Source organism: Heptranchias perlo, chromosome 26 (genome assembly GCF_035084215.1).
Source record: "Heptranchias perlo isolate sHepPer1 chromosome 26, sHepPer1.hap1, whole genome shotgun sequence".
In the NCBI taxonomy this organism is placed as follows: Eukaryota; Metazoa; Chordata; class Chondrichthyes; order Hexanchiformes; family Hexanchidae; genus Heptranchias; species Heptranchias perlo.
The window spans coordinates 31468536-31491655 of NC_090350.1; the positions used below are offsets into that span (position 1 = coordinate 31468536).

A 23120-nucleotide genomic window follows, 5' to 3' on the forward strand; every position below is an offset into this window, starting at 1 on the left:
GAGAGATTGGATAGATTCTAATGCCTTCCATTGCTGGTTGAAACCAGCTGTTAATCAGACAGGAAGAAGAAAGCAGAGTTATTAAATACCTTTTTAAAAAAACTGTCTCAGAAAAAGATTTTCCACCTGAGGATTTACTGTCTCAGCGACCTTGTTGTGGCCGCCCAACCTTGGTCTACACTCCTATATTAACAAGTATTTAAACACATTCCCCATGCCAATATCCACATCCACTGCTTGTATGCTCCATTCGCGTTGGGCTGCAAAATCGGAAATTCCCTCACAATCCATGCAATCGGCTTTGTTTGCCATTGAAATTGGGCATCTCAGACTATCTTGGGACACTTGAGATTACAGCTGTGACAACGTCAACAGCTTCTGCAGTGTCATCTGAACTCTTCAAAGTGTTTCATAGAAACAAATTAATTATCTGCTATGTATTATAAATAATACTGGATGGCTGCCCATAAATTTATGAGATGAAACCAATCTCAGGATTTAACTGATGAATATAAACTGTTTGAGCTTCACTCATGTGATTTATGGCATCATTCTATCCTCTAAATGGATAAGACCTTTTAATTCACAGATGGCTCTCTAACATCCTCTATATATAACAAAGAGTAGAGTGTCCCAACAAAAGGGTGAAATGATGCATTAAGAGCTTATGGACTGCATGTTGAGCACACAACATGATGGAATAGGAAGGTTGTTGGTTCAACCATGTGTTCCATGAGCTGTGAAACACAGGGAGGTATCAGACAGGGGCTGTGGTATCTCCCTGTAGGAAAGTGGAAGAATCAGGGAGGGATGTTCTACCTGCGTGGCTTTGTGGCTCCCAATACAGTTGCAATCACCGCGGGGATACAGGGGGGACATTGCCCTTGCGCACATCCTTTTTGTTATATAGGTAATATTTTCCTCTTCCTTGCCCTAACGCCCGGAATTGCCCCCCAATATCCTCCTCACTCTTTATACATGATTGCACTTCCAGCTGGCTAAAGGAGCCATCGATATTGTTATGGGTATTATGGGAGCAGGCTGTCCATTAGCTCTCATAACTACAGATAGCGTAAGCCTAGGCACATTTAAAGTAAAAAAGATAGGGGGATAAACCACAAGAAAAATAAATTGCTTCCAAGCCAAAACAGGGTTAATTTTGCCTGAGAACACAGGCTGAGGGATGCCTAATACAGAAATGGAACCACTGAATAGCTCAACCACAAAACTCAACCACAGTTCTGTCCGGCATAGCATAAGTGATTTATTTTTGACACAACCACTGACATATATTTTTAATCTAAAGATCTGAGCTGTAAAAAACAATCAGTTTAAATTACTGTTTTTTCATAATATGATACAGCACAGAAGGAGGCCATTCGGCCCATCGTGACTGTGCCAGCTCTTTGAAAGAGCTAGCCAGTTAGTCCCACTCCACTGCTCTTTCCCCATAGTGCTGTAAATTTCTTCCCTTCAAGTATTTATCCAATTCCCTTTTGAACGTTATTATTAAATCTTCTGCCACCACCCTTTCAGGCAGTGCATTCCAGATCATAACCATTCGCTGCGTAAAAAAATGTTTCCTCATATCGCCTCTGGTTCTTTTGCCAATCACCTTAAATCTGTGTCCTCTGCTTACCGATCCTTCTGCCACTGGAAACAGTTTCTCCTTATTTGCTCTATCAAAACAGTTCATGATTTTGAACACCTCTTTCAAATCTCCTCTTAACCTTTTCTGTCCTAAAGAGAATAACCCCAGCTTCTCCAATCTCTCCACATAACTGAAGTCCCTTATCGTTGGTACCATTCCAGTAAATCTCTTCTGCATCCTCCCTAATGCCTTGACATCCTTCCTAAAGTGTGGTGCCCAAAATTGAACACAATACTCCAGCTGAGGCCCAACCAATGTTTTATAAAGTTTTGTACTCTGTGCCTCTGTGCCTCTGTGCCCAGGATCACAAATGATTTTTTAACATGCTTCTCAACCTGTCCTGCTACCTTCAAAGATTTGTGTACATACACCCCCGGGTCTCACTGTTCCTGCATCCGCTTTAAAATTGTACCATTTAGTTTATTTTGGCTGTCTTCATTCTTCCTACCAAAATGTATCACTTCACACTTCTCTGCATAAAATTTCATCTGCCATGTGTCTGCCCATTTCACCAGTCTGTCTATTTCCTCCTGAAGTCTATAACTATCCTCCACAATGTTTACTACATTTCCGAGTTTCGTGCCATTTGCAAACTTTGAAATTATACTCTCTATACCCAAATCCAGGTAATTAATTTTGTTTGCCATTGTCTTTGGACCAGCGTACCAGAGTGGAGGAGGGATGATACAAATAATGGTATCATATTAACCTGCCCAAAATCGGTAAGAAATCAGAGGAAGAGCATCCCTTTAGACCAATACTGCCAGCACTTTGAAAAAAATAGGTCTATGCAATTAACAGAGGGGTAAACGACCCATTACGTGTCAAACATGTTATAAAAATATATATTCAAAATATTGAATTATTTTCAATAACTGGATTGATATCATAGCTAATAGTGCTGCTGACATTTTGTCTTCTAGAGTTTTCTCCATTACAGTCATGTGCATCTTTTGCTTTTTAAAAGATCTCAAAGGGGCACTGTGTCCATGAAAAAGTGTTTGCCAAATCTTTGCTTTGTTCAAAGATGTAAACTGCCAAAAAAAAGACATGCATCATTTGAAGGGTTTTGGCACATTTTGTGAGGTATCTTTGTAAACAAATGGACACAACTTTTCATACACATTTTCATAAAACCAGTGCCCCTTTAAAATGCCCAACCTCTACCCACTCAAAGTACTGAGACATACTCTGATGGCTTGGATTTGTCCCTATTGCTATATTCTGTGATATAAGCTTCCCCGCCGTATAAAGTGAAAATGTCAAAATTAAGAAAGTATCAAAATGGCACCGATGGATAATCAAAGTACATTTTTAAACAATGTGCCAGCCAGGGTGTGATTACCTTCGGTTGCTTTTCAAAACCTCTCACTGTATCATTTCAAGGGAGCAGTGTCTATGTTTGGAATGAAGCCTAGGTAACTCAGTAACCTGAGCCAAAGCTCAGTACGGAGTCAGGATTATCATTCTGCACTATTCCTTTTTCTTCCACAAAAGCATCTATAACCTACTTCCCTCGCTTCACCTCGCAGTTTGCGGAGTGTTGACACAACATCATCTGCAAGCACTAGGCTGCCATTGAGGTCAGGCATCGAAAGCCACCAATCCACATCGTTATTGCATGCAAAGGAATGTTTTATGCTTGCCGAATCGAGCTGGGGTCATTGAAAGGACAGGGGATCATATGCATTAGCGAAAACAAGGCCAAAAAACTAAAGAACTATTGTTGCCCAGCTGTATTACATGTAATTAACTTAAAATGCCTGGAGATTTTAAAAGTCTTTGTGTGGTGCAGTTATAATACAAAGATAATATCAAACGTCCCCCAGTCCTTGTAAGAACCTATCACGAATAATGTGTTTATAAAAATTTCTCCCATCCTCTCCTGACGGTGCTGATTCTTACTTGGAGTATGGTCCCATGGGCAGCAGCAGCTCTCTGGCATCTTGCCCCCAAGTGGGCATTCTTCATTTCTGAGCCTAGACATGTGAGTATCTGTTGCAATTTGACCATGGAAGGCATCACAACTGAGCCCCATCATGTTCTCGCCCGATGTCCCCTCATGTGTACTTTGTACCAGGTGTCAATGAGTATCAGTCAGGGGCAGGAACCGTGTCTTATTTTTCTTCTTGGTGCTGAGGCCAATTGTAGTGTCCCAACTATTAGCTTGTTTGTGATCAACTAACTCAGCACAGACCGAGAATCATACCCAAGAATCCTTGCTCTCTATCCCTTAGCACGAACCACACTAGGCGCTGTCTTTGCCCAAAAGGCCATCAGCAACAATCAAAGAGGCAGCATTCATTCTAATATATAAGCGTTGTGTCAATCTGTTTTATCATACCACAAACTATATTGACCTTTCCTGTCATCTGACAGTGTTTCATTATAAGTGTTTTTGTACCTTCTCTCAGTTTGTCCTGTAACTTTAAAAATGCCTGCCATCTTCAAGGTGGCATTATAGTGGGCTTTGTAGCTTTTCCAGATGCCAATGGTTTCCACAGTCACATTAGAAATAAATGAGCGTGTTTACACATCCTGTACATATGCATGTTATAGAAATAATAATTGGGCTACAGAAAGTTATGACTGGAGTGCAATATTATTATTCTGATCATCACAACTGATGTCAACTGATGCCCCCAATTATTTCAGCATAAAATATGTCTCGTCCAAAAGGCAGCACCTCCTCAGTACTGCACAGGAGTGTCAGCCTAGATTTTGCACTCAAGTCTCTGGAGTGGGACTTGAGGCCACAACCTTCTGACTTAGAGGTGAGAGTGCTACCCACTGAGCCATGGTTGACACCTTGATGTTATCTTCATCTTAACTGGGTGTTCTGAGCACCATCTCTTCCTCAGTTGCAAATTCAGAATAGACAATATCCAAATGCATCACAAAATGTGGGGGATGATTTCCTCTGATCAGTATGTGTTAGCAATATCACAAACACAGTGGGAAGATTTCCTTTACTACTTGTAGCAAAAACGTAAACCTGTTCTTTTAGAAACTTTCATGATTTTGCTTGAAATAGGAAATTCCCCAACTACATTTATGATGCCATTAACACAAAACGACTCAAGGAATCTGCCTCCAGTGTAAAGGTCATACTCGTGATTTTTACACTGACAGTAAAATTATGCTGTGATCCCCCGGTGTGCAAGTCATAAAAACCTGTATTGCTCTTTTTCATGTGATGTTAATGTTGTCGAGGGGTTTAATTTCCTTTGGCGGTATTACTTGGATTAACAACTGTGTTTAAATACAGTTGTAAACCCAAGAAATACCGCAATAAAATTAAGAACTTTATGCAAAAGCTTTAACCAGTCTCTATCAGCAGCCTCTAAATGTCACATTAGCCATTCTATACATTCTATCTAAAGGTCGCAAATTAGAGCAAGTGTTTCCGAATGTCTTCTTGCTAATAATTATTCCCACACCCTAATGGAGCTCTATTCCAAAATTAAAAAATCACTTTTTGAAAAAATTATGCCAAAAATGTATATATTTTAACTATGTGTAGATCTTTAACCTTGTATTTTATTGATCTGCTCGCTCTAGCTATCATTGTGAGGTTTGCAGCTCTGGAATCAAGACTCCAAAAGGACAGGATGTACCATTGTGTGCTTGTTGCAATACTACATATATTTAAAGTTGCTTAAAAATGGAATAAAAACAGAAAATGCTGGAATCGCAAATCAAGTCCATCAGCAAAGTACAAAGAGGTTTGATAAGTTAATATTTTTAGATGTATACCCTTAATCAGAACTTTGTCAGGACAGTTGCGATGAAAGATCTATACCTGAAACCTTTTCCATTTACCTTGTGTTTTTTCCAGGATTTTGTGTTTTTTCCAGGATTTTTTGTCTTTAGTTCATATTCCTAATATTTGGAGTATTTTTTTTATCTCTTCAAAAAATTGATCTAGCTGCTGCAAATTGCTAATGGTTAGCATTCCAAATCTGCCTTCAGTTTGAAAGAGCTTATGGCCTTTAGCTCTTTTGAAAGCTGCTCTTCAAATAATGGTATCGAAGTCAGCAATCTAGGGAATTGATGTTGACTGCACACTACCATTGTCACATCACCTACCGCAGCCCACATCCACTTTGCTCGACTTCAATAGAGATATCATTTAATGTCTTCTCAGACAGTGAGCTTGACACTGAATGGCGCCTTTAGTAGTGAGTTTTTAATGTGAAAATATAAAGTAGCATTTTCCCAGCAAAACAGGGAAAAGTACTATAGCTAGCTCTATATCAGCTCCTTTTCAGTATATATCACTACATAAATGTAGATTTTTTTCAAACCAGCATCTTCTGTTTTGTGTAGCTTGTTTGCTGCAGTTCAGAATACAAATAACTCTAATGAAATCATTGTCACAATCAAAGGAATGCTGTCACGTGTTTTTTTTCATTCTGACAACAAAGATTTCCATTGACATCATGGCTTGTTCCTTGTGAGCTTGTGAGTAGTGAAGGAACACTGCTGTTCCCAGATCAACATCCAAACCATTTATTTTACTTTACTGTCAAAGTGTAACTAACTGTCTCTGGATTCACAATGACATGCACCGCTTATTTTGGGACCTACATTTGGCCAGGTTCTATAGCTCATATACTTTTACGTTGATAGTCGTCCTTTTCTATGTTTGTAAAGAAGGAGAAGCATGCCTTTCTTTTGATAGGGTCTTCCCGTATTTTAACTCCCACATACCAGAGCTGCAAGGACTTAGCAGAATAGTTTGATAATGGAGGAGGGAGTCAAGAGGATACATTTGCAAGTGGAATACACTGCCTCACATTGGCATTATATATAGCCAATTTTTTCACTGTGGAGAAGGGTTTGAAAACCAGAGGACACAAATTAAAAATTAGTTAGTTAGGAGTAAGAAAGGAACATTTTCACCTAAAGGGTAGTAAGCATTGCAGATGTTGACAGTACACATTGGTTCAAAACACAATTGGATAGGTTTCTGGAGAGTGAGATATGAATGATGAAGATAGTGAAAAGATGGGCAAAATAGGGTTGAGATATGGAAAGGAATGGACAAGTTGAGTCCAATGACATTTTCTTGTTCCGATGGCAGTGGATACTCAAAAATGATTATTAGACAATAATCTCATCGAAGGGTTCAGTCACCATAAAACATAACACCAAACTCAAGAGGCTTATACCCATCATTCAAGGTGAAGGCTGTTTGAAATCATTTGACTACAATTATATTGTCCTTTGGGTGATTTCCCTTCTTACTCCTCACTTTTAACTTGTCCTCTGCTGTTTAAACCCTGCACTAAAAACAAGGGAGATATAAAGCAAATCAGACAGACAGTAAGAAACAAGGCAGCGGGAGATATAAGAAAAAAATAAGTACAATTTTTATTCATTATTAAAAATTCCAATATATACAGCAGTTTTATATTATTAGTGTATCTCCAACAGTGTTGCTCATGGAGGATAATGTTAAAAACGATTAGGGCCTTGGAGAAGAATTGACCTTGTTGCAAAAATCTTGCATTTTTTCTTGTCTCTCGCTGCCTTGATTCTTACCTTCTGTCTGATTGCTTCAGGTTTTTTCAAACAAGAATCATCCTTACAAATCATTTATAAAGTTTATGTGTGATATGTATTTTATAATAATGATATCCCTGTATACTGGGCAGTTTTATGTAAGAATGTGTAGATTACTTTCTTTTAATTTTCTGTCTCAATGTCAGATAGTAACACCTGTAATGTCACACACCAATTGTTCTTCATCAACAATAAATTCCGTCCCCCCCCCAGCTACGAATTAAATGACTCCTAACACAAGTGCAACCATTGTTTCAATAGAAATAAGGAAGAAAGGATAGAGTCCATGTATTTCACAATATAACAGATGATGGGATGAATTGCAGGTATGGATGGGGTCCTTTGCTGGTATTGGACATGTCTTGTCCACATGCATTTACTGGGCCAAAAACAAGTCTGGATTCCAAACATGTCTTCAGTTCACTCAGGACTGGTCACTATTCTGATTAACTTCAGTCTCAGTTTTCTCATTTTAATTTCTCAACATATTGGGCCAGAATTCATTGTGAGCGGCGAACGAACAACGCCTGCTGCTGGTTAGATTAGCACTTGCCTGTCGACTTTCCATGAAGTTGCTGTATTTTAGAGATACAAACAGCACAGCACTCTCTGCAGGGCATCTGGGACCTGTGTGAACAGGGCAAGAAACTGTGTACATAAGAACATAAGAAATATGAGCAGGAGTAGGCCAATCGGCCCCTCGAGCCTGCTCCGCCATTCAATAAGATCATGGCTGTATCTCCTTAACCAATCAGATTGAAGAATCGTTAATGAATAATGCAGAGTCTGAACCAGGAAGTGTAATTTATAAAAGTGAATTCAATTTCAAATTAGGTACAGAAATCAAAATAAAGAGAGAGAAAGAAAGATTGGATTAAGAGAGAGAGAGAGATAAAAGAGACAGAAATAAAAAGTTTTTTAAAAATCTTATTTAATTTTTAAAAAAATCTCCAACAACAATTAAAAGCTGTTGGAATGAGAATCCACACTTGTAAAAGTTAATTTTCAATGCAAGAGAGGTTGTTTGGCAGTAATTAAGACTTTTTTTGTGGCGAGTTTAGTCCGTATCTACCACATAAGTACAGGAACTTCACGATGTTCAATGTATTTGAATGGTGAGTCAGACGGCGAGATGCCGTTTTCGCGAAGCCGATGGAGGGGCAGTGCAAGTTCCGGATTTTCGCATTTAACTGCGCATGTGCACTCACCGGAAGTTACTGCCTGATTTACACATAAGTAACGGTGAGCACTGTTGGCTTCACTGTATTTTCACAGTAAATTCTAGGCCAATATGTTGTTGATAAAAGTTTAAATGACTTTCCACATGTTTTGTACACTCATTTTAGGACTGTGTACTGAAGTTGGACTGATATAAAACAAGCTAGATTATTTTTCTTTTGATGACTGCACATTTTATGGTGACTGCAGAACAATGGTTTATACATTTCAGTAATATGACAGCTTCAGGCAACTGAAAGAATTTAATTTTGTGACATTTTTACTGACCACATTCTGGTACATTTATTAGGTGAGCATTTAACAGATTAGCATTTTTAATATTTAGCCTGGTACCATGGGCTTTGCCATTTTACATGTACAAGAGAGGCTTCGTTTATAGCAAGGATTGAGGATTCACAGTGAGAAGAATAGGATATAAAATGAGGACACAGGGATACGCAATGATGACCAGACATATACAATGAGGAGAAAGGGGTACACGGTAAGAAATGGGCAATACATAGTGAGGGAGGGGAAGTATAAAGTGAGGAGTACACAGTGAATAGAAAGGAATATACAATCAGGAGAGGCTATACAATGAAAACAATGGGGTTTACAGTGAGGACTGAGGGATACACAGCATGGAAGAGATTTACACTGTAAGGAAAAAGGCGTACATAATGAGAAGAAAGGGTTGCACAGTGAGGAATCAAATGTACACAGCAAGGAAGAAGAGACACAAAGGAGGGATGGGGAATCCACAGTGAGGTAAAAGAAGAATATACTGAGGAGAAGGGAATACACAATCGGGAGAGAGGGTACACAGTGAAGAGAGAGGGATATTCAGCGAGGACTGAAAGACACTGAACAATGTGTAGGAGTTTGCCAGTTGTATTCCGCATATGAGTAACACCTCCTAACTCACAAGTGAATGTGTTAGAGACATCTTAGTCAGAAATAGAATAAACCAGATGTCCCCTGTTATGTTTTCCATTTATACAACAGGAAAAAAGCAAATAAACCAGGTTTGAATTCATTTGTTATATTTAAACATTCTGTAAAAGGAAACACTGAAAAGAGTTAATTTGATGATTCAGCTTCAGTATTGTCACAAGCAGTTATCGTGGCACCAAAGAGATATGTGGCATTTTCTCTGTGGACTATGAATTAGAGAAATTATAAAATATTGGATAAAATAAGACAAATAAGATTTTATTGAAGTCCTGCACTGATGTGGAATGAATCCTACTCTGTAGTAGCCTAAGTTGACAGTGAGGAACCTCCAATTTAGATCAAAGTATCAGAACCAGGTCATTGGATTTTTGGCTATACTTCTTCAATATGCAAATTGAAAATATCCAATCAAGTATCATACATGTGCTGCTGGTTAAGATGTTCCACCCAGTTTACACTCTGCCCAATTTAACTCTTCACTGAGGTCAGTGGAGAGTAAAATCGGGCAAGGTGTAAAACGGGCCTCCGACCCGCACACACCACCTGTTTTCCCACCCAGCTGGTTAGCTTAAAATTTCCCCCTATCATTTACATTCTACAAGGAGTTATGAGTAAATTTATTATGAAGTCACAATAGCAGTGCGGTTGTCATATTCCATCATTTGTTGTCTGTAATAAAATCACCTTACCAACAGTTTCTGGGGCCATTCAGATTTGAACAGGATTATCCCTTTGATTAAAGCATTTGATGAGGAGAATGACTACGGTAACAGCTATAGCTTTTATGTTGCATTTACAGCACATTGCCTGCATTTAGTGCTTTTATTTGCATTTTGGGTGGGAGAATGTGATCACCTGCCAAAACCACAGTTGCATTCAGTTTATTTGGCTGCTAGCCTCCTGGTTTCGAATGTACTTAGTGGATTCCTATTAGAAATGCGATGCTCAATTTAAATGGGATTTCCATATCATTCTGCAATTGCTGATCTAAGGCTACAGTGGAGAAGACTGTTCATAATAACGGTATCGTTGACCATCCTTTTACATTATGTACATTGTACTGTGTTCAAGAATCACTCTTGTAATAGAGCAGTCAGCGTTGAACAAATCCCAGGAGTGTTCCTCAATGGTTGAGCAACTTTACCCACTGAATATGAACCTCATGGACCAGAAAGGTCTCATGTTCAATTCCCAGTCTGTGCTGAGTTAGCTTTATCTCAGGCAAAATGGCAGTTGGGGCACCACAATTGGCCTCAGTTCCCCTGTGTTAAGGAGGGGAAAACTGACCAGGGTTCCTGCTCCTAATCACCATTCCATGACCCATGCTAGAAGTGTGTGCTGGACATCAGGTGATAACAGGATCCAGCTCACCTGCATGATGAAATAGCTTGTTAGCACTGTCAAGGGTCATGCCAACTCTCCGTTTTCAGTTCAGTGTTTGCTTGACTTGCAATCATAGGCAAAAATCAAAGCCATTTCCAGCTCTCCTTCCTATTTCCTCCAAATGCCACTCCTCCCCTTAGGAGCCCTATTGGTTCCTCTCTCACTCTCCAGCTATGCAGGCCCTGTGGTTTATAGGCAGTGTTCATTACGGCGATGGATACTGGGGTAGACCCACCTCCATAGACTCCTCTTGCAAAACAAGAAGCAATCTAAGCCAGTGTGTGGTTGTGGTCTCAAGTACGAGACGTCCCCTCGCATGAGAGTTGGTAGCTCAGTGTAATCTTCCTTCATCTGCTACCAACTAAGAGATACTATAATGCTGCCAATGAGCGTGTGGCTGCTAGCTCTTTAGTAATATCTAAATTGGTGCTGCCACATCATTACAGACATTAAAGTCGATATCGGTCAAAATAAAGTAGGTAAAACAAAGTGTAAAAATCCACTTGTTAACTGGTCCCATCTGTTGTCTTTGAGGTCAGTGAGCTAAATGCAAAATTTACCGCAAGCAACCTGTATTGAGGCTGACTTTTGCTGCATCTGTCAACAGAGTTTAAATGGAGAATAATGGATAACTGGGAGTGATTACAAGGCATTATCTCATTCAGGACATGAATCACTCAAACGAGACTCAAGCAGTTTACAACCATTTGAATTGAGGCAAGACTGCAGCTTTGAAATGGCTCCCATGGTATATATTATTTTTTATTGCTACAGTGGATTTTATCCGGGTTGCTTCATTCCATTTTGAATCATTGGTTGCTGCTCTCCCCTCCCACCCCAAGGTTTCATTAAATCTGTGTTTGTCCTTCTGATGGGATTTTTTCTTGCAGTCCAATAAAGGAGAGAGGGAAATTATACAGTGCACCTTTCACATAGGTTTGGAGGTGACAGGCTTTTTTTATGAATAGAAAGGGAGGGCTTCAATTCTGAACTCTGATCATCCCTGTCTACCTAATACTCAAGGATGTCAGCAACTCTAACCCACCTCTCACTGCTTATTACCCACAATTACCAGCAGCTCCGTCTTCCCATCACTTGCAGTTAACAGTGGTAATGTATGAAATCCCACATGAAAGCTCGTGAAAAGATCGGAACCAGCACATTTCAATCCTTCCTTCTCCACGTGGAACACTTTTCTACTTCTGGCATCCAGTGCTGGTATTATGCACTCTCAGATGAGGTGCAGCATGATTCCCGGGCTCTTCACTGTTCCAATACTGTGCCTAAAAACCAACAGCAGGGAGTTGATCCAAATGCACCAATGTCACATTTTCACTTGGTGCACCAGCCATTCTTGCAACATTGCTAAGGGAGATTACCTATTTAATGGCAATCAAAATAAGATTACAGTTTCTTTTGAGCCTTTGGACATCTGCTAACTAAGAACTGGGTGTGGCTACCCAAACTCATTTCGTATAGGGCAGTGTCATGGCCACAAGAGACTTTCATTTCCTTGCCCTGACATGGGCTGGTTCGAAATATAAAAGAACTGGTTGATGCAGTTGGTTAACAGTGTCTCCCAATCATTGCAATTGATCGATTACAAATAATTAGCAGTCACTATATATTACTGTAAAATCTGGCATTTGGTGACACTGCGTGTAGGAACATAGGAACATAGGAACAGGAGTAGGCCATTCAGCCCCTCGTGCCTGCTCCGCCATTTGATAAGATCATGGCTGATCTGTGATCTAGCTCCATATACCTGCCTTTGGCCCATATTCCTTAATACCTTTGGTTGCCAAAAAGCTATCTATCTCAGATTTAAATTTAGCAATTGAGCTAGTATCAATTGCCGTTTGCGGAAGAGAGTTCCAAACTTCTACCACCCTTTGTGTGTAGAAATGTTTTCTAATCTCACTCCTGAAAGGTCTGGCTCTAATTTTTAGACTGTGCCCCCTACTCCTAGAATCCCCAACCAGCGGAAATAGTTTCTCTCTATCCACCCTATCCGTTCCCCTCAATATCTTATAAACTTCGATCAGATCACCCCTCAACCTTCTAAACTCTAGAGAATACAACCCCAATTTGTGTAATCTCGCCTCGTAACTTAACCCTTGAAGTCCGGGTATCATTCTAGTAAACCTACGCTGCACTCCCTCCAAGGCCAATATGTCCTTCCCAAGGTGCGGTGCCCAGAACTGCTCACAGTACTCCAGGTGCGGTCTAACCAGGGTTTTGTATAGCTGCAGCATAACTTCTGCCCCCTTGTACTCTAGTCCTCTAGATATAAAGGCCAGCATTCCATTAGCCTTCTTGATTATTTACAAAGTCTCTGATTTTACACCAGCTTCCAGGCCAAATCTCAAGATCCTGCTTGCGCATGTGTCACACTCCCAAGTCTTTGGCACACTATAGTATAATAGATTTGTAGGTCTACTGAGAATTGACATTAAATGTGGGTTATCTCACATTACAGTTGAACCAGTGTATCCACTTGTGTTCATTCACTTTGCAATTACTGTTGGCAGTGGAAAATCAATTAAAAGTCATCACTAACTACTTGTTAGTTAGAGTGTTATTTAATTATTACCGATCGAGCGATTGCACACGAGTAATGCTGAACTAATTGTTAAAAATATAGACATGATGCCGCCTTCGATTCAGCGGTATGGATAACCTAAGTTGCTGAGTGCTGAGGCAAAGATGAATTTGAGTACCATAACGTAATAGCAAAACATATGACAGTAAATGGGCGCTCTGATGAAGGAGTGCTACTCCATACTTGGTGCTGTTATCAGTAGAACTGTTAAAATTGCAATTCAACCAACATAACCTATCAATGAGAATCTATGATCTCAAAGACAAAATAATCAAGTAACATTCATTTCCAGCAGATCCTGCTGGAGCTAGCATTCAGTACGAATTGATGGAGCACACTGCAGACATGGGCTCACATCTGTACCCTGATCCTTTTCCAATCAAAGACCTGATAGAGCTAGCTGAACAAGGTCACCATACAGTGACCCCCACAGCTAGAAAGTGCATGTGTGTAGATATTGGGTAAGGACACGAGCAGGCTTTGTGGAATGCTCCCCCTGGTAAAATAGGCTGCTGACACTGTCCGAACAGTGAAGAATTATCATTTGAGTGAGGTAGTACAGGGCAGCCGGTGTACTGAACCACACTACAGCAAGAGTCCTTCAGGAAAATAGGGAGAAAATGTTTCAAAGTACTCTCCAGAGGGATGAGGTTACAATATACCCTTTTTCTAAAAAGAAATTGGTCCATGAGGACAGTTTAAACTGGGAGTTCCTGCTCATTGCCCTGCTTCTGATCAACTACTGTGCTTCATTGGCTGTGAAGGAAAGAAAGACTTGCATTTATATCGTGCCTTTCACGACCTCAGGACGTCCCACAGCCAATGAAGTAGTTTTGAAGTGTAGTCACTGTTGTAATGTAGGAAACATGGCAGCCAATTTGCCCACAGCAAGGTCCTACAAACAGCAATGAGATACTTGATCAGATAATCTGTTTTTTTTTTAGTGATGGTGGTTGAGGGATAAATATTGGTCAGGATACCAGGAGAACTCCCCTGCTCTTCTTCAAAATAGTGCCATGGGATCTTTTACATCCACCTGAGAAAGCAGATAGGGCCTCAGTTTAACAGTTCACCTGAAAGACTACACAGCACCTGTGACAGTGTAGCACTTCCTCAGTACTGCATTGAAGTGTCAGCCTCTGGAGTGGGGCTTGAACCAACCATCTTCTGACTGAGGGGTGAGATGGCTACCGCTGAATCACGGCTGACACATGAGTATTATTAGCAGATGTAAGTATCCTACACAAAAGTGGCACCGTTTCTCTTGCCTGGAATTTCCTAGTCCTGTACCTGGGAGTGTTGGATCGCCTGGGGTAAATGGGGTACGGAGGAGCACATGCTTATTAGGGAACCTGCCTGACTTCCTATTCAGAATGGATGAAACACCAGGGTGGGTTTCCTTACAGATGTGCACTCCTCCCCGCCCAATGTTCCTGTAGTTGCTGTGCCCAGACGACCCAATGCACCCAGCTTCAGGACCAGGAAGATCTACCCCGGAAACTGTTGCTGTCTCCTACGAGGCAAATATAATCTCACCAGATCCTGCACCCATCCATACTATCGTTATTCGTTTTACGCATTGTTTGGAAATCATCTCTACGTTACGAAACAAAAACAGAAAATGACCGAGTGAACCCAACCCGCTGAGTGTTTCCAGCATTTTCTGTTTTTGTTTCAAGTTTCCAGCACCCGCAGTATTTTGTTTTATCCCTTCATCGTGGTTGCTCCCCCACAAGCGGGGAAACGTAGACTCACTTACACTGCTACACAGAGCAGGAATCGGGAACCTCAAACAACGTGAAGGGAATAGCTGGATCTCATTAAAAATACAATAGTTCTCAAGATTTAATTTGTTTACGTTAAATTATTCATGAAATTGTTATAAAGGCATTTCAGAAAGCCGCTGAAACAATATTACGCCCCACTAAATATCATTCAAATTGCTTTATAACCTAATCCTTTACACTCCAGTCAATCTGAAAACATACCTTTCTTTAAAATTCTGGAACTTTTAAAACGAAGTCAGCAAATCATGTCACAGCGCAGCTTGCCGTTGGTATTCTCCCATTCTGACTTGCCATTTGGAACATTTCCAATTACCCACATTTGAAATGTATGGGATTGTAATAAATATCAATTCCCACTAACGTGTGTTCTCTGAAAACGGCAAGCACTCACAGGCTCTCCAGAGATTTATAAGTCAGGTGCACAGATCACCTTGGAATTGAGTAGAAAATGATCTTGGTGTTTAAAAATGCATAGCCTTTTTTTCTGATGGAAAGGGTTTTAAAAAGTGTTGTGCCTCCTGAAGGTACTGACTCTTGGTGGGATATGGTTCAGTGGTTCCAGTACCTCTTCCAAATTGCCATTCTTCCTGTGTGAGCCTGGACAGTGACTGCAGCTGACTATTCAACATGGGGAGTCATCACAGCTCTGATCAGGTATGGGAACCCTCGCTGATTTATTTCCCTTTCCCAGCCTACCAACATTAAGGCTAACCCCTACTGCCACCTGGTTAGCACCAGGAAGATCTACCCCATCTCCTATTTGTTACACGAGGCAAATAAAATCTCACCAGATCTTGCACCCCAGTCGTCATTCATACTATCGTTATTCATTGTTTGGAAAACATCTCTTCGTTGGGAATCTAACCTGAGACCTTCTATCTGGATAGCTCATTTCCACATTAGCTTTACCAAGTGAAATACTTGTGCAAGTGAGGCTGAAAATAATTTTTGAATATATAATTCTACATACTGTTCGGTTCAGGCCATTGTATAGTGAGGCTTATTTTTGGTAAAAATATTAATAACTTTGAGATGTTGAGTTTAATTTTGCAATAACAATAGTTATTTCAGTGGTTTCTCTAATCTTTCTCTCATCGGGAATAATCAAACCACAGACCTAAATAAACACATATACTCTCTACGTACTCCAGTCCGCAGAGGTATCCTGCTTCCTCTCCCCCTGCTGCTTATTTCCAGTCAGTAAGATTGTAATTCAGTCCCTTACAACTACATGCCATTCAAGACATTGCTGAAATAATGTTCCAGTCTCATTAGGGACTGTCATGTTACACAGGCCAGTGGTCATACAGAGGACACCAGTGTGCGTTCTTTCACATTGCTGAATAAAGAGTTTCAGATAAAGCTTGTAAAATTAAAACCTATTTAGATTTAAAGGGAATTTTTAGTCATTGTATTAAACTGACAGTAAAACACTTCCATTTTTGGAAGTAAAAAGCCAAACTTTGTAACAGCTCTGTTATTTTCAAATTCTAACTCACCACGTTAGCTCTGTGAATAACAGTTCAATGTGTGGTCTTTGTGCAATCGCAACCTTTATAAGAGTATTACGGTGCTTAAGCCTTACTCTCTTAAAGCAGTTCTATCTGGAGGGGAGTTGTTGTAGCCAAATCATGGTATAGGTTTTTAATATAGTGTCGGGCACAAATATTTAAGTAGGGTCCACTCTGTTAAAAAGACTTGAAGGGGAAATTTTGCTTTCAGGAGCCCTTTCAATACTCAACCCATTTTAAATAATTATGGTAAATTTGAATACCTGTTTGGCTTTCTAATTATGTTGATTTTTTTAAAAGATTTTTTTTTGTTCAAATGAAGTCGGTCCTAATGACATCACCAGGGTGCTGACCTGAATTATTCACTGATTCAGACAATGTAAAGGAGTTGAGTTTAACATAATTATCCCCCAGTGCTCCAGCTTTACCTGTGTGGATGGAAATTCAGTTCCCACAGGTGGGTTCAACTATTTCTCTTGACTGTTTGAATAATATTAAAACAGATCCAAATTCTCACTGGCACAACCACCAATCAGGACAGTTGAGACTTTCCTCACCTGAAGGCCAGGCTCAAATATTATAAATAATATGTTTCCTGGATACGAAATGCTACAGCAAATCATCTATTCCTTAGTTCAGATCTGGTTTCTGTTCTCACACAAACTAATCGCAAATGTTTTCAATGAAACTCAATTTTACCAGTGCTACTTGAACAAAGTACATTTAGACGCACACACAAACCTGTGCAATTCTGCAATTTGTGCACCACCTAGAGATGCAACAGGTACTAGGCCTGAGTTCACCTCCCTGTACACAACACGGATATTCCCATTCCTCCAGCACAGATAGAGATTTCAGCACCAAATCAAATGTGAGAAAATAGGTGTTTTAGAGGAGCTAGTCAACATAGAGAAAAAGGTGTGTTTTTGTACCAACCATTTGCAAGAAAGATGCTAATAAGAAAATAAAACAGACTATGTTTATAAGACATATTTTAAACTACTCCTTGCAAAAGTATTGATCTAATTCCTGCAGCTGGACCCAGGAAAGGACTAAACAGCAATGGTGCCAAACCACAAGAGTGACCGGAGACGCAACTATGAATGAAGCAATAGTTTTAGTACTTTCAATATCTGGAATACACCATAGAATAACTTTAAAATTATTGAAATTGAAACAGAAAACGAATGAAGACAGTCCCCTCCCCTCAAATAGAGAGAAAGAAAAGTAACACAACTCTCCATCTCAGCACTTGTCGTCCTTCCCCGAGAATGTTCTTTTTTTGCTCTGAGTGATTGAGTTGCTCAAGAATACATTACTAATTCATATGTGAGAAAAGGGTTATTTGGGAAGTTTCCCTATAAGAAGGTACGGTCAACGACAGTTTAATGTATGCCGTTATAGGCATAGTCATATCATTGAACTCTGAACCCCGACATGCATTTCCTGGTTATGGCACCTTATGTCCAAATGGTCTGTCGTGCGTATTGAGCATCATTTTATTCAGTGGTTGCATCACAATTAATTATTTTCCGCTCGCTGATTTTTAAAATGTGCCTTGTAGTAAAGCTTCCTGTTTAAATTGACATTCTGACATAATTCACCCTTTCTTTTTAACTGCAGCCATCAGTCCACTGGGAGGCCAACTTATTATAACAATAGCTTGCACTTGCATAGTTCCTGCAACATGGTAAACGCACCAAGGCATTTCACACAAGTTTGTAAGTAATGGAGACGGTGATCAAAAGCATGGTCGGAGAACTAGGTTTGGAGGAGGCTTATGAAGGTAGGGAGAAGGATCCAGACAGCTAAAAGCTCTGCTATTGATGGTGGAATTGAGTAGTGGTAGACGCAAAGGCGGCAAGTTGTACGAAGACAATCTACTCAAACACTAACAGTCAATCTAAACAGATCATTAAATAATGGTGGACTAAGTATACTACATGCACTGTACCAAGTTTATATGCACTATACAATAAAACTGACAGTCGAGGTTGACTATTAAGGTGTATCTCGTCCCCTCTTGGTTTGGATAACTTGAGACCACTTATGTGCTTGTAATGCATCCTTGGTCACCCATTATTCCCTATTACTGTATAAGGAAGCTCAGTGTAAACTTATTTCCAACTACCACCTATACAATAACTTCTCAACTTCTCAAGAACATCAGTACACTTTATTTATAAAGCATTGATGGGGTTCTGTATTTGTCCTCTTATGTGTCCTTAAAGACTCGGCTAGTAACAAGTAACTAAACAACACGATGAAACGTCTACCAATTGTTCTTTAATCAATCTAAGTACATTTTCCCAATTGGAATTCTTGTATAACCAACACAATAAACGGTTAACTCTAACGCAGTGATCCAACCTTGGATCACCTGATTTCTTAATGTGGCATCTATCATTCTGGAATTAGTACGGTAGGCAAAATTAATCACCCTTGTCACTGAAATGCTGTAGGAAGACAATCATTAACTACCACAATATGTATTTTAGTGGGAAATATCTTTTTTTTAAATTCCGTCCACAGTTCAAAACGTTTCTTGGACTTCGGATCAGTAACTATAGTTTATATGTAGTAACTCGCCGCGTATTCAAGCTGTGTGTCTATGTGTTGCGATTCCCGTCTCGTAATAGCAATAGATTGCGCAATGTACTTTGGAATTGCCAGCTTTCTGCAAAAACATCGGATTCATCTACAGATTACTAACTTGCAGTTTTTGTATTAAAAAAAACATAACATTAAAGGGTCTAGATTTCATTAGGTTTCAGGACATACACAAGGATTCAACAAGTAGACTTCTGTGTCATCGCTCACTGACCTGTTCCGTAACAGTGGGTGTATTTAGACTTCGTGTGCACAGGGGGTGAAATGGAATGACAGATAAACTTTTAAACTCCTAGTGAGCTGATGGCATTTACCTCCCCTAAGTTCAAGCATAAAAGTCTTTCTTCACTTCACATCAATTCTTACTTAATTCACAGCTGCGAGCTGAAAGCTTCCTTCTAAGCGTCAGAGCCTACAAGGTGCTTTCATGCTCAAGTAATGTTAACCATCCGGCGATCTCTTCGTAAAATGTTTCTTTTTTTTAAATGCAACAGGCGATGTTACACCTGTAAATTCACCCAAAGAACTAACCATACCTTCCACCCCGCGGAGCTGTTGCTGTCCCCTTTATCTTTGAAATAGGGGACGTGACGAACCATCCAGTCGTAGATCTGTGACAGTGTCAATCTCTTCTCGGGTGAGCTCTCGATGGCTTTAGTTATCAGATCTGCATATGACAGATTGCCCCATGCATTTCTGCGAGACGATTTCTTTCGGTGCTGGCTGTTCTCGCTGACGCCGAGGGGAGACTGGATCGCGGAGAGAGCTTTCACGTCTGCCTTGACCCCGCCGCAATTCTCGGTTGCCGCGGCCGGTTCATTATTCGTGCCGCTTTCTTCTCCCTTCCCTTCAGCTCCTGGGAACTCGGGCCGAGGGAGCGGCCAGGTGCACGATCTCGGCCGGCTCTGCGGCTCGAAATCCGGGTCGATGTCAACGTGAGGCGCTACTGCTTCTTCCATATCTGATAACCTTTTTTCTTCCAAGAGGCGGGCGGGCGGGGGGGGGGGTTTGGTGGGTTTAGGGGAGTGGGGGGGGGGGGGTGGGGAGAGAAAGGAGAAAAATAAATAAATACTGTGGACCGATGTCAGTGTTTTTTGGGGGGACTTTTTAAAAAAAACACCCCCCCCTCGAAAGATCGAACGAGATTAAAGCTGGTAGAAATCGCGGTGCTCAGTTGAGGGGTGAGCGGCGTCCCACAGGGTAGAGCGCCCTGTCCTCCCTCTCCCCCCGGCTGCTGCTGCGCCGCTCTCTGTCAATGCGCGTCAGTTTCAGCCGGCGCGCTGCTTCCATGTGGCTCGCTGTGAAAAGGTTACACTGCGGACAGCGGTCGCCTCATTGGCCGCCCGCTGACAGGAGCCTTCGATCGGGGTGGGGGGCGGAGCCTACAGGGTGCCGCCCACTCCCCCCCCCCCCCCCCCACCTCCCTCTCTCTCTCTCCGATTGGCTGCGAATGACAGCAGATGGTTCCACGATAGGCGGGCGCCTTGAATAAATTAACAGGCGGCGAGGGGGGGCGGGGCCCGGAGGAAATTCCCATCACTGACGTCATGCTGTTAAACGATGATGACAAAGGACCAGGCGCGGCACGTGACCATGGATGTAATAGACTCGAAACGAACTCACTCACTGTCCCAGTATCGACTTTATCCGTCTCTTCACTTTAAAATGTAGTTTCGTGTGACCTTCACTTTTCCATGCTGACTGTCAAAACTTAAGGCACGCATTTTTGCTTTTTTCACAAGATTTAATATATATATTTAATATTTAAATTAAATTTTAGGAATGATTAAAGAACCGACTGCAACTGTGTGACATTTTGCTCAATGTATTTTCCCCTTGTTGTAAAATGCGTAGATTCTTTGTTCCTACTACAATTTTACCGTACGATTTCTGTGGATAAAATAGGTGTAGTATGTGCTGACATAAAATATTTACAAAATGAATATATCATAGATATGATAAAAATGCCAATGCTTTATGCATGTCTCAATTTAATATTGAACAATAATATAGTTTCAATAGAAAATAAATAAATTAGAAGCCTATTCCTATTTTTTACATAATGTATTTTAATCAGTTTTGGCAGTGATAGGTAAGGAGTAAATGTTGTTTGCATTGGGTGTAGATGCAAGTGAGAAATAAGCATAGGTTCTGGATCCAGACGTTTATAAGTGTAATGCAAGCAATAATTGGGAGCTTGCAAATTCTCATATGTGTGCATTTGAAAGCTTTATGGTGAAATGTGTCAACATGATCTGGTACAAAACTATCCATGTTTATACTAAAATTCCATAAAACAGTAATTTCCAGGAAGTTCCTTTAACTGTGTTTTTGCACAAATGCTTTGTTTAAGGCATTTGTTGTAAAGTACAAAAGTGTAACACCTATTGATCAGCAAGATGTAATTTATAAACTTAGCACATTAAACCCTGGAGAACTAGTTTACTGCAAATCTCATTAATGACTCTTTTCAACATCTTAAGGCAGCAATACCCTTTTGCAGATGTAAATACCGATCAAGAGCATGGGGTTTGCTGATGACCATGACTGACTAACAACTGAATAAAAAAGAACAAATGAAATGGATTATTACATATTTAAAATACCAGAGAGCTAATGTAAGGCTTATCTCATAATCTTGAGGTTCAACTAATAATTGTAAACTACTTAATTAGAAACAATCCTTTAATTATCATTAAATTAACAATGCCTTTCAGCTTACTGAATTTTTAAAAATGCCTCAGTAAATGTCATAATGATATAGAAATCCAAAAGAAAGGTGTTTTGCAGACTTTGTATCAATTGTCTTTGCTTTTTTTAAATTGAGAAACCAAGGTGAGAGGCCAAGACCCACAGTGCTGCACATTACCTTGATTGAAAAGAGTAAAGGGCCAATTTTCCTAGACAGGCATTGTTCGAGGGCAAAGTGCGTGTAAGTGTGTGGTGCCCCAGCAAGTATTGGAGTGCCAGGATTTCCTGATGGCCCTCACTATAATGAAGAGGACAGACTTCAGGAACTGCTGGAAACGCTTTTATTCAATCCAGGGCTAGTGAGGACCAGAAGACTGGGAGCAACTCGGGCCTTAAAGGCAGCAGCACCGTTAAAGGGGCAGGTACAGTAAAAGCCCCAAGAGAAACGCAATAGGTAATGGGGCAGGAGTTTTCTAATGCCTGCTTCTGATGACTTGTGGTAAGTTATTTAATTTAATGTATGTGTGCCAGAAGCTGTGAGTTGCATGTTTGTGGCCTTCGTGTTAATTTAAAGCTTCAGTCCCTTAAAGTGAGTTAATTCTGCTGTGCCATGGCTGGGTTGGCAGCAGCACAAAACAGCAGTCCAGGCACCTCTACCTTGAGTCCAGATGGCATGGAGCAGATGTAAGGTTACCTCTACCGTGCAGGAACTGGTAACTGAGCGGCACCAAGCAGTAAGAAGAAAAGAAAGAAAACAACTTGCATTTATATAGAGCCTTTCACGACCTCAAGATATTCCAAATCACTTTACAGTCAATGAAGTACTGTCACTGTTGTAATGTAGGAAACGCAGCAGCCAATTTGTGATGAAATAAATGATCAGATAATTTGTTTTAGTGATGTTGGTTGAGGGATAAATATTGACCAGGAAACCGAGGAGAACTCTTCTTCAAAATAGTGGCATGGGATCTTTTTTGTCCACCTGAGAGGGCAGACGGGGCCTTGGTTTAATGTCCCATTCAAAAGACAACACCTCTAACAGTGCAGCACTCCCTCAAGTGTCAGCCAAAATTATATGCTCAAGTTTCTGTAGTGAGGCTTGAACCCACAACCTTGTGACTCAGAGGCACAAGTGCTACCACAGA

At 40.5% G+C, this 23120-nt stretch overlaps 1 protein-coding gene across 1 annotated transcript in view; it reads right to left on the reverse strand.

Moving 5' to 3' along the window:
• LOC137342652 (forkhead box protein O3-like) overlaps positions 1-20615 on the reverse strand; it is a 141663-nt gene extending 121048 nt beyond the window's left edge. Inside the window, exon 1 of the mRNA XM_068006705.1 lies at positions 19821-20615. Within this exon, the coding sequence (XP_067862806.1) occupies positions 19821-20243 (423 nt within the window). The 5' untranslated portion in view covers positions 20244-20615. The remainder of the gene's footprint in view (positions 1-19820) is intronic.
• Positions 20616-23120: the final 2505 nt, after the last annotated feature.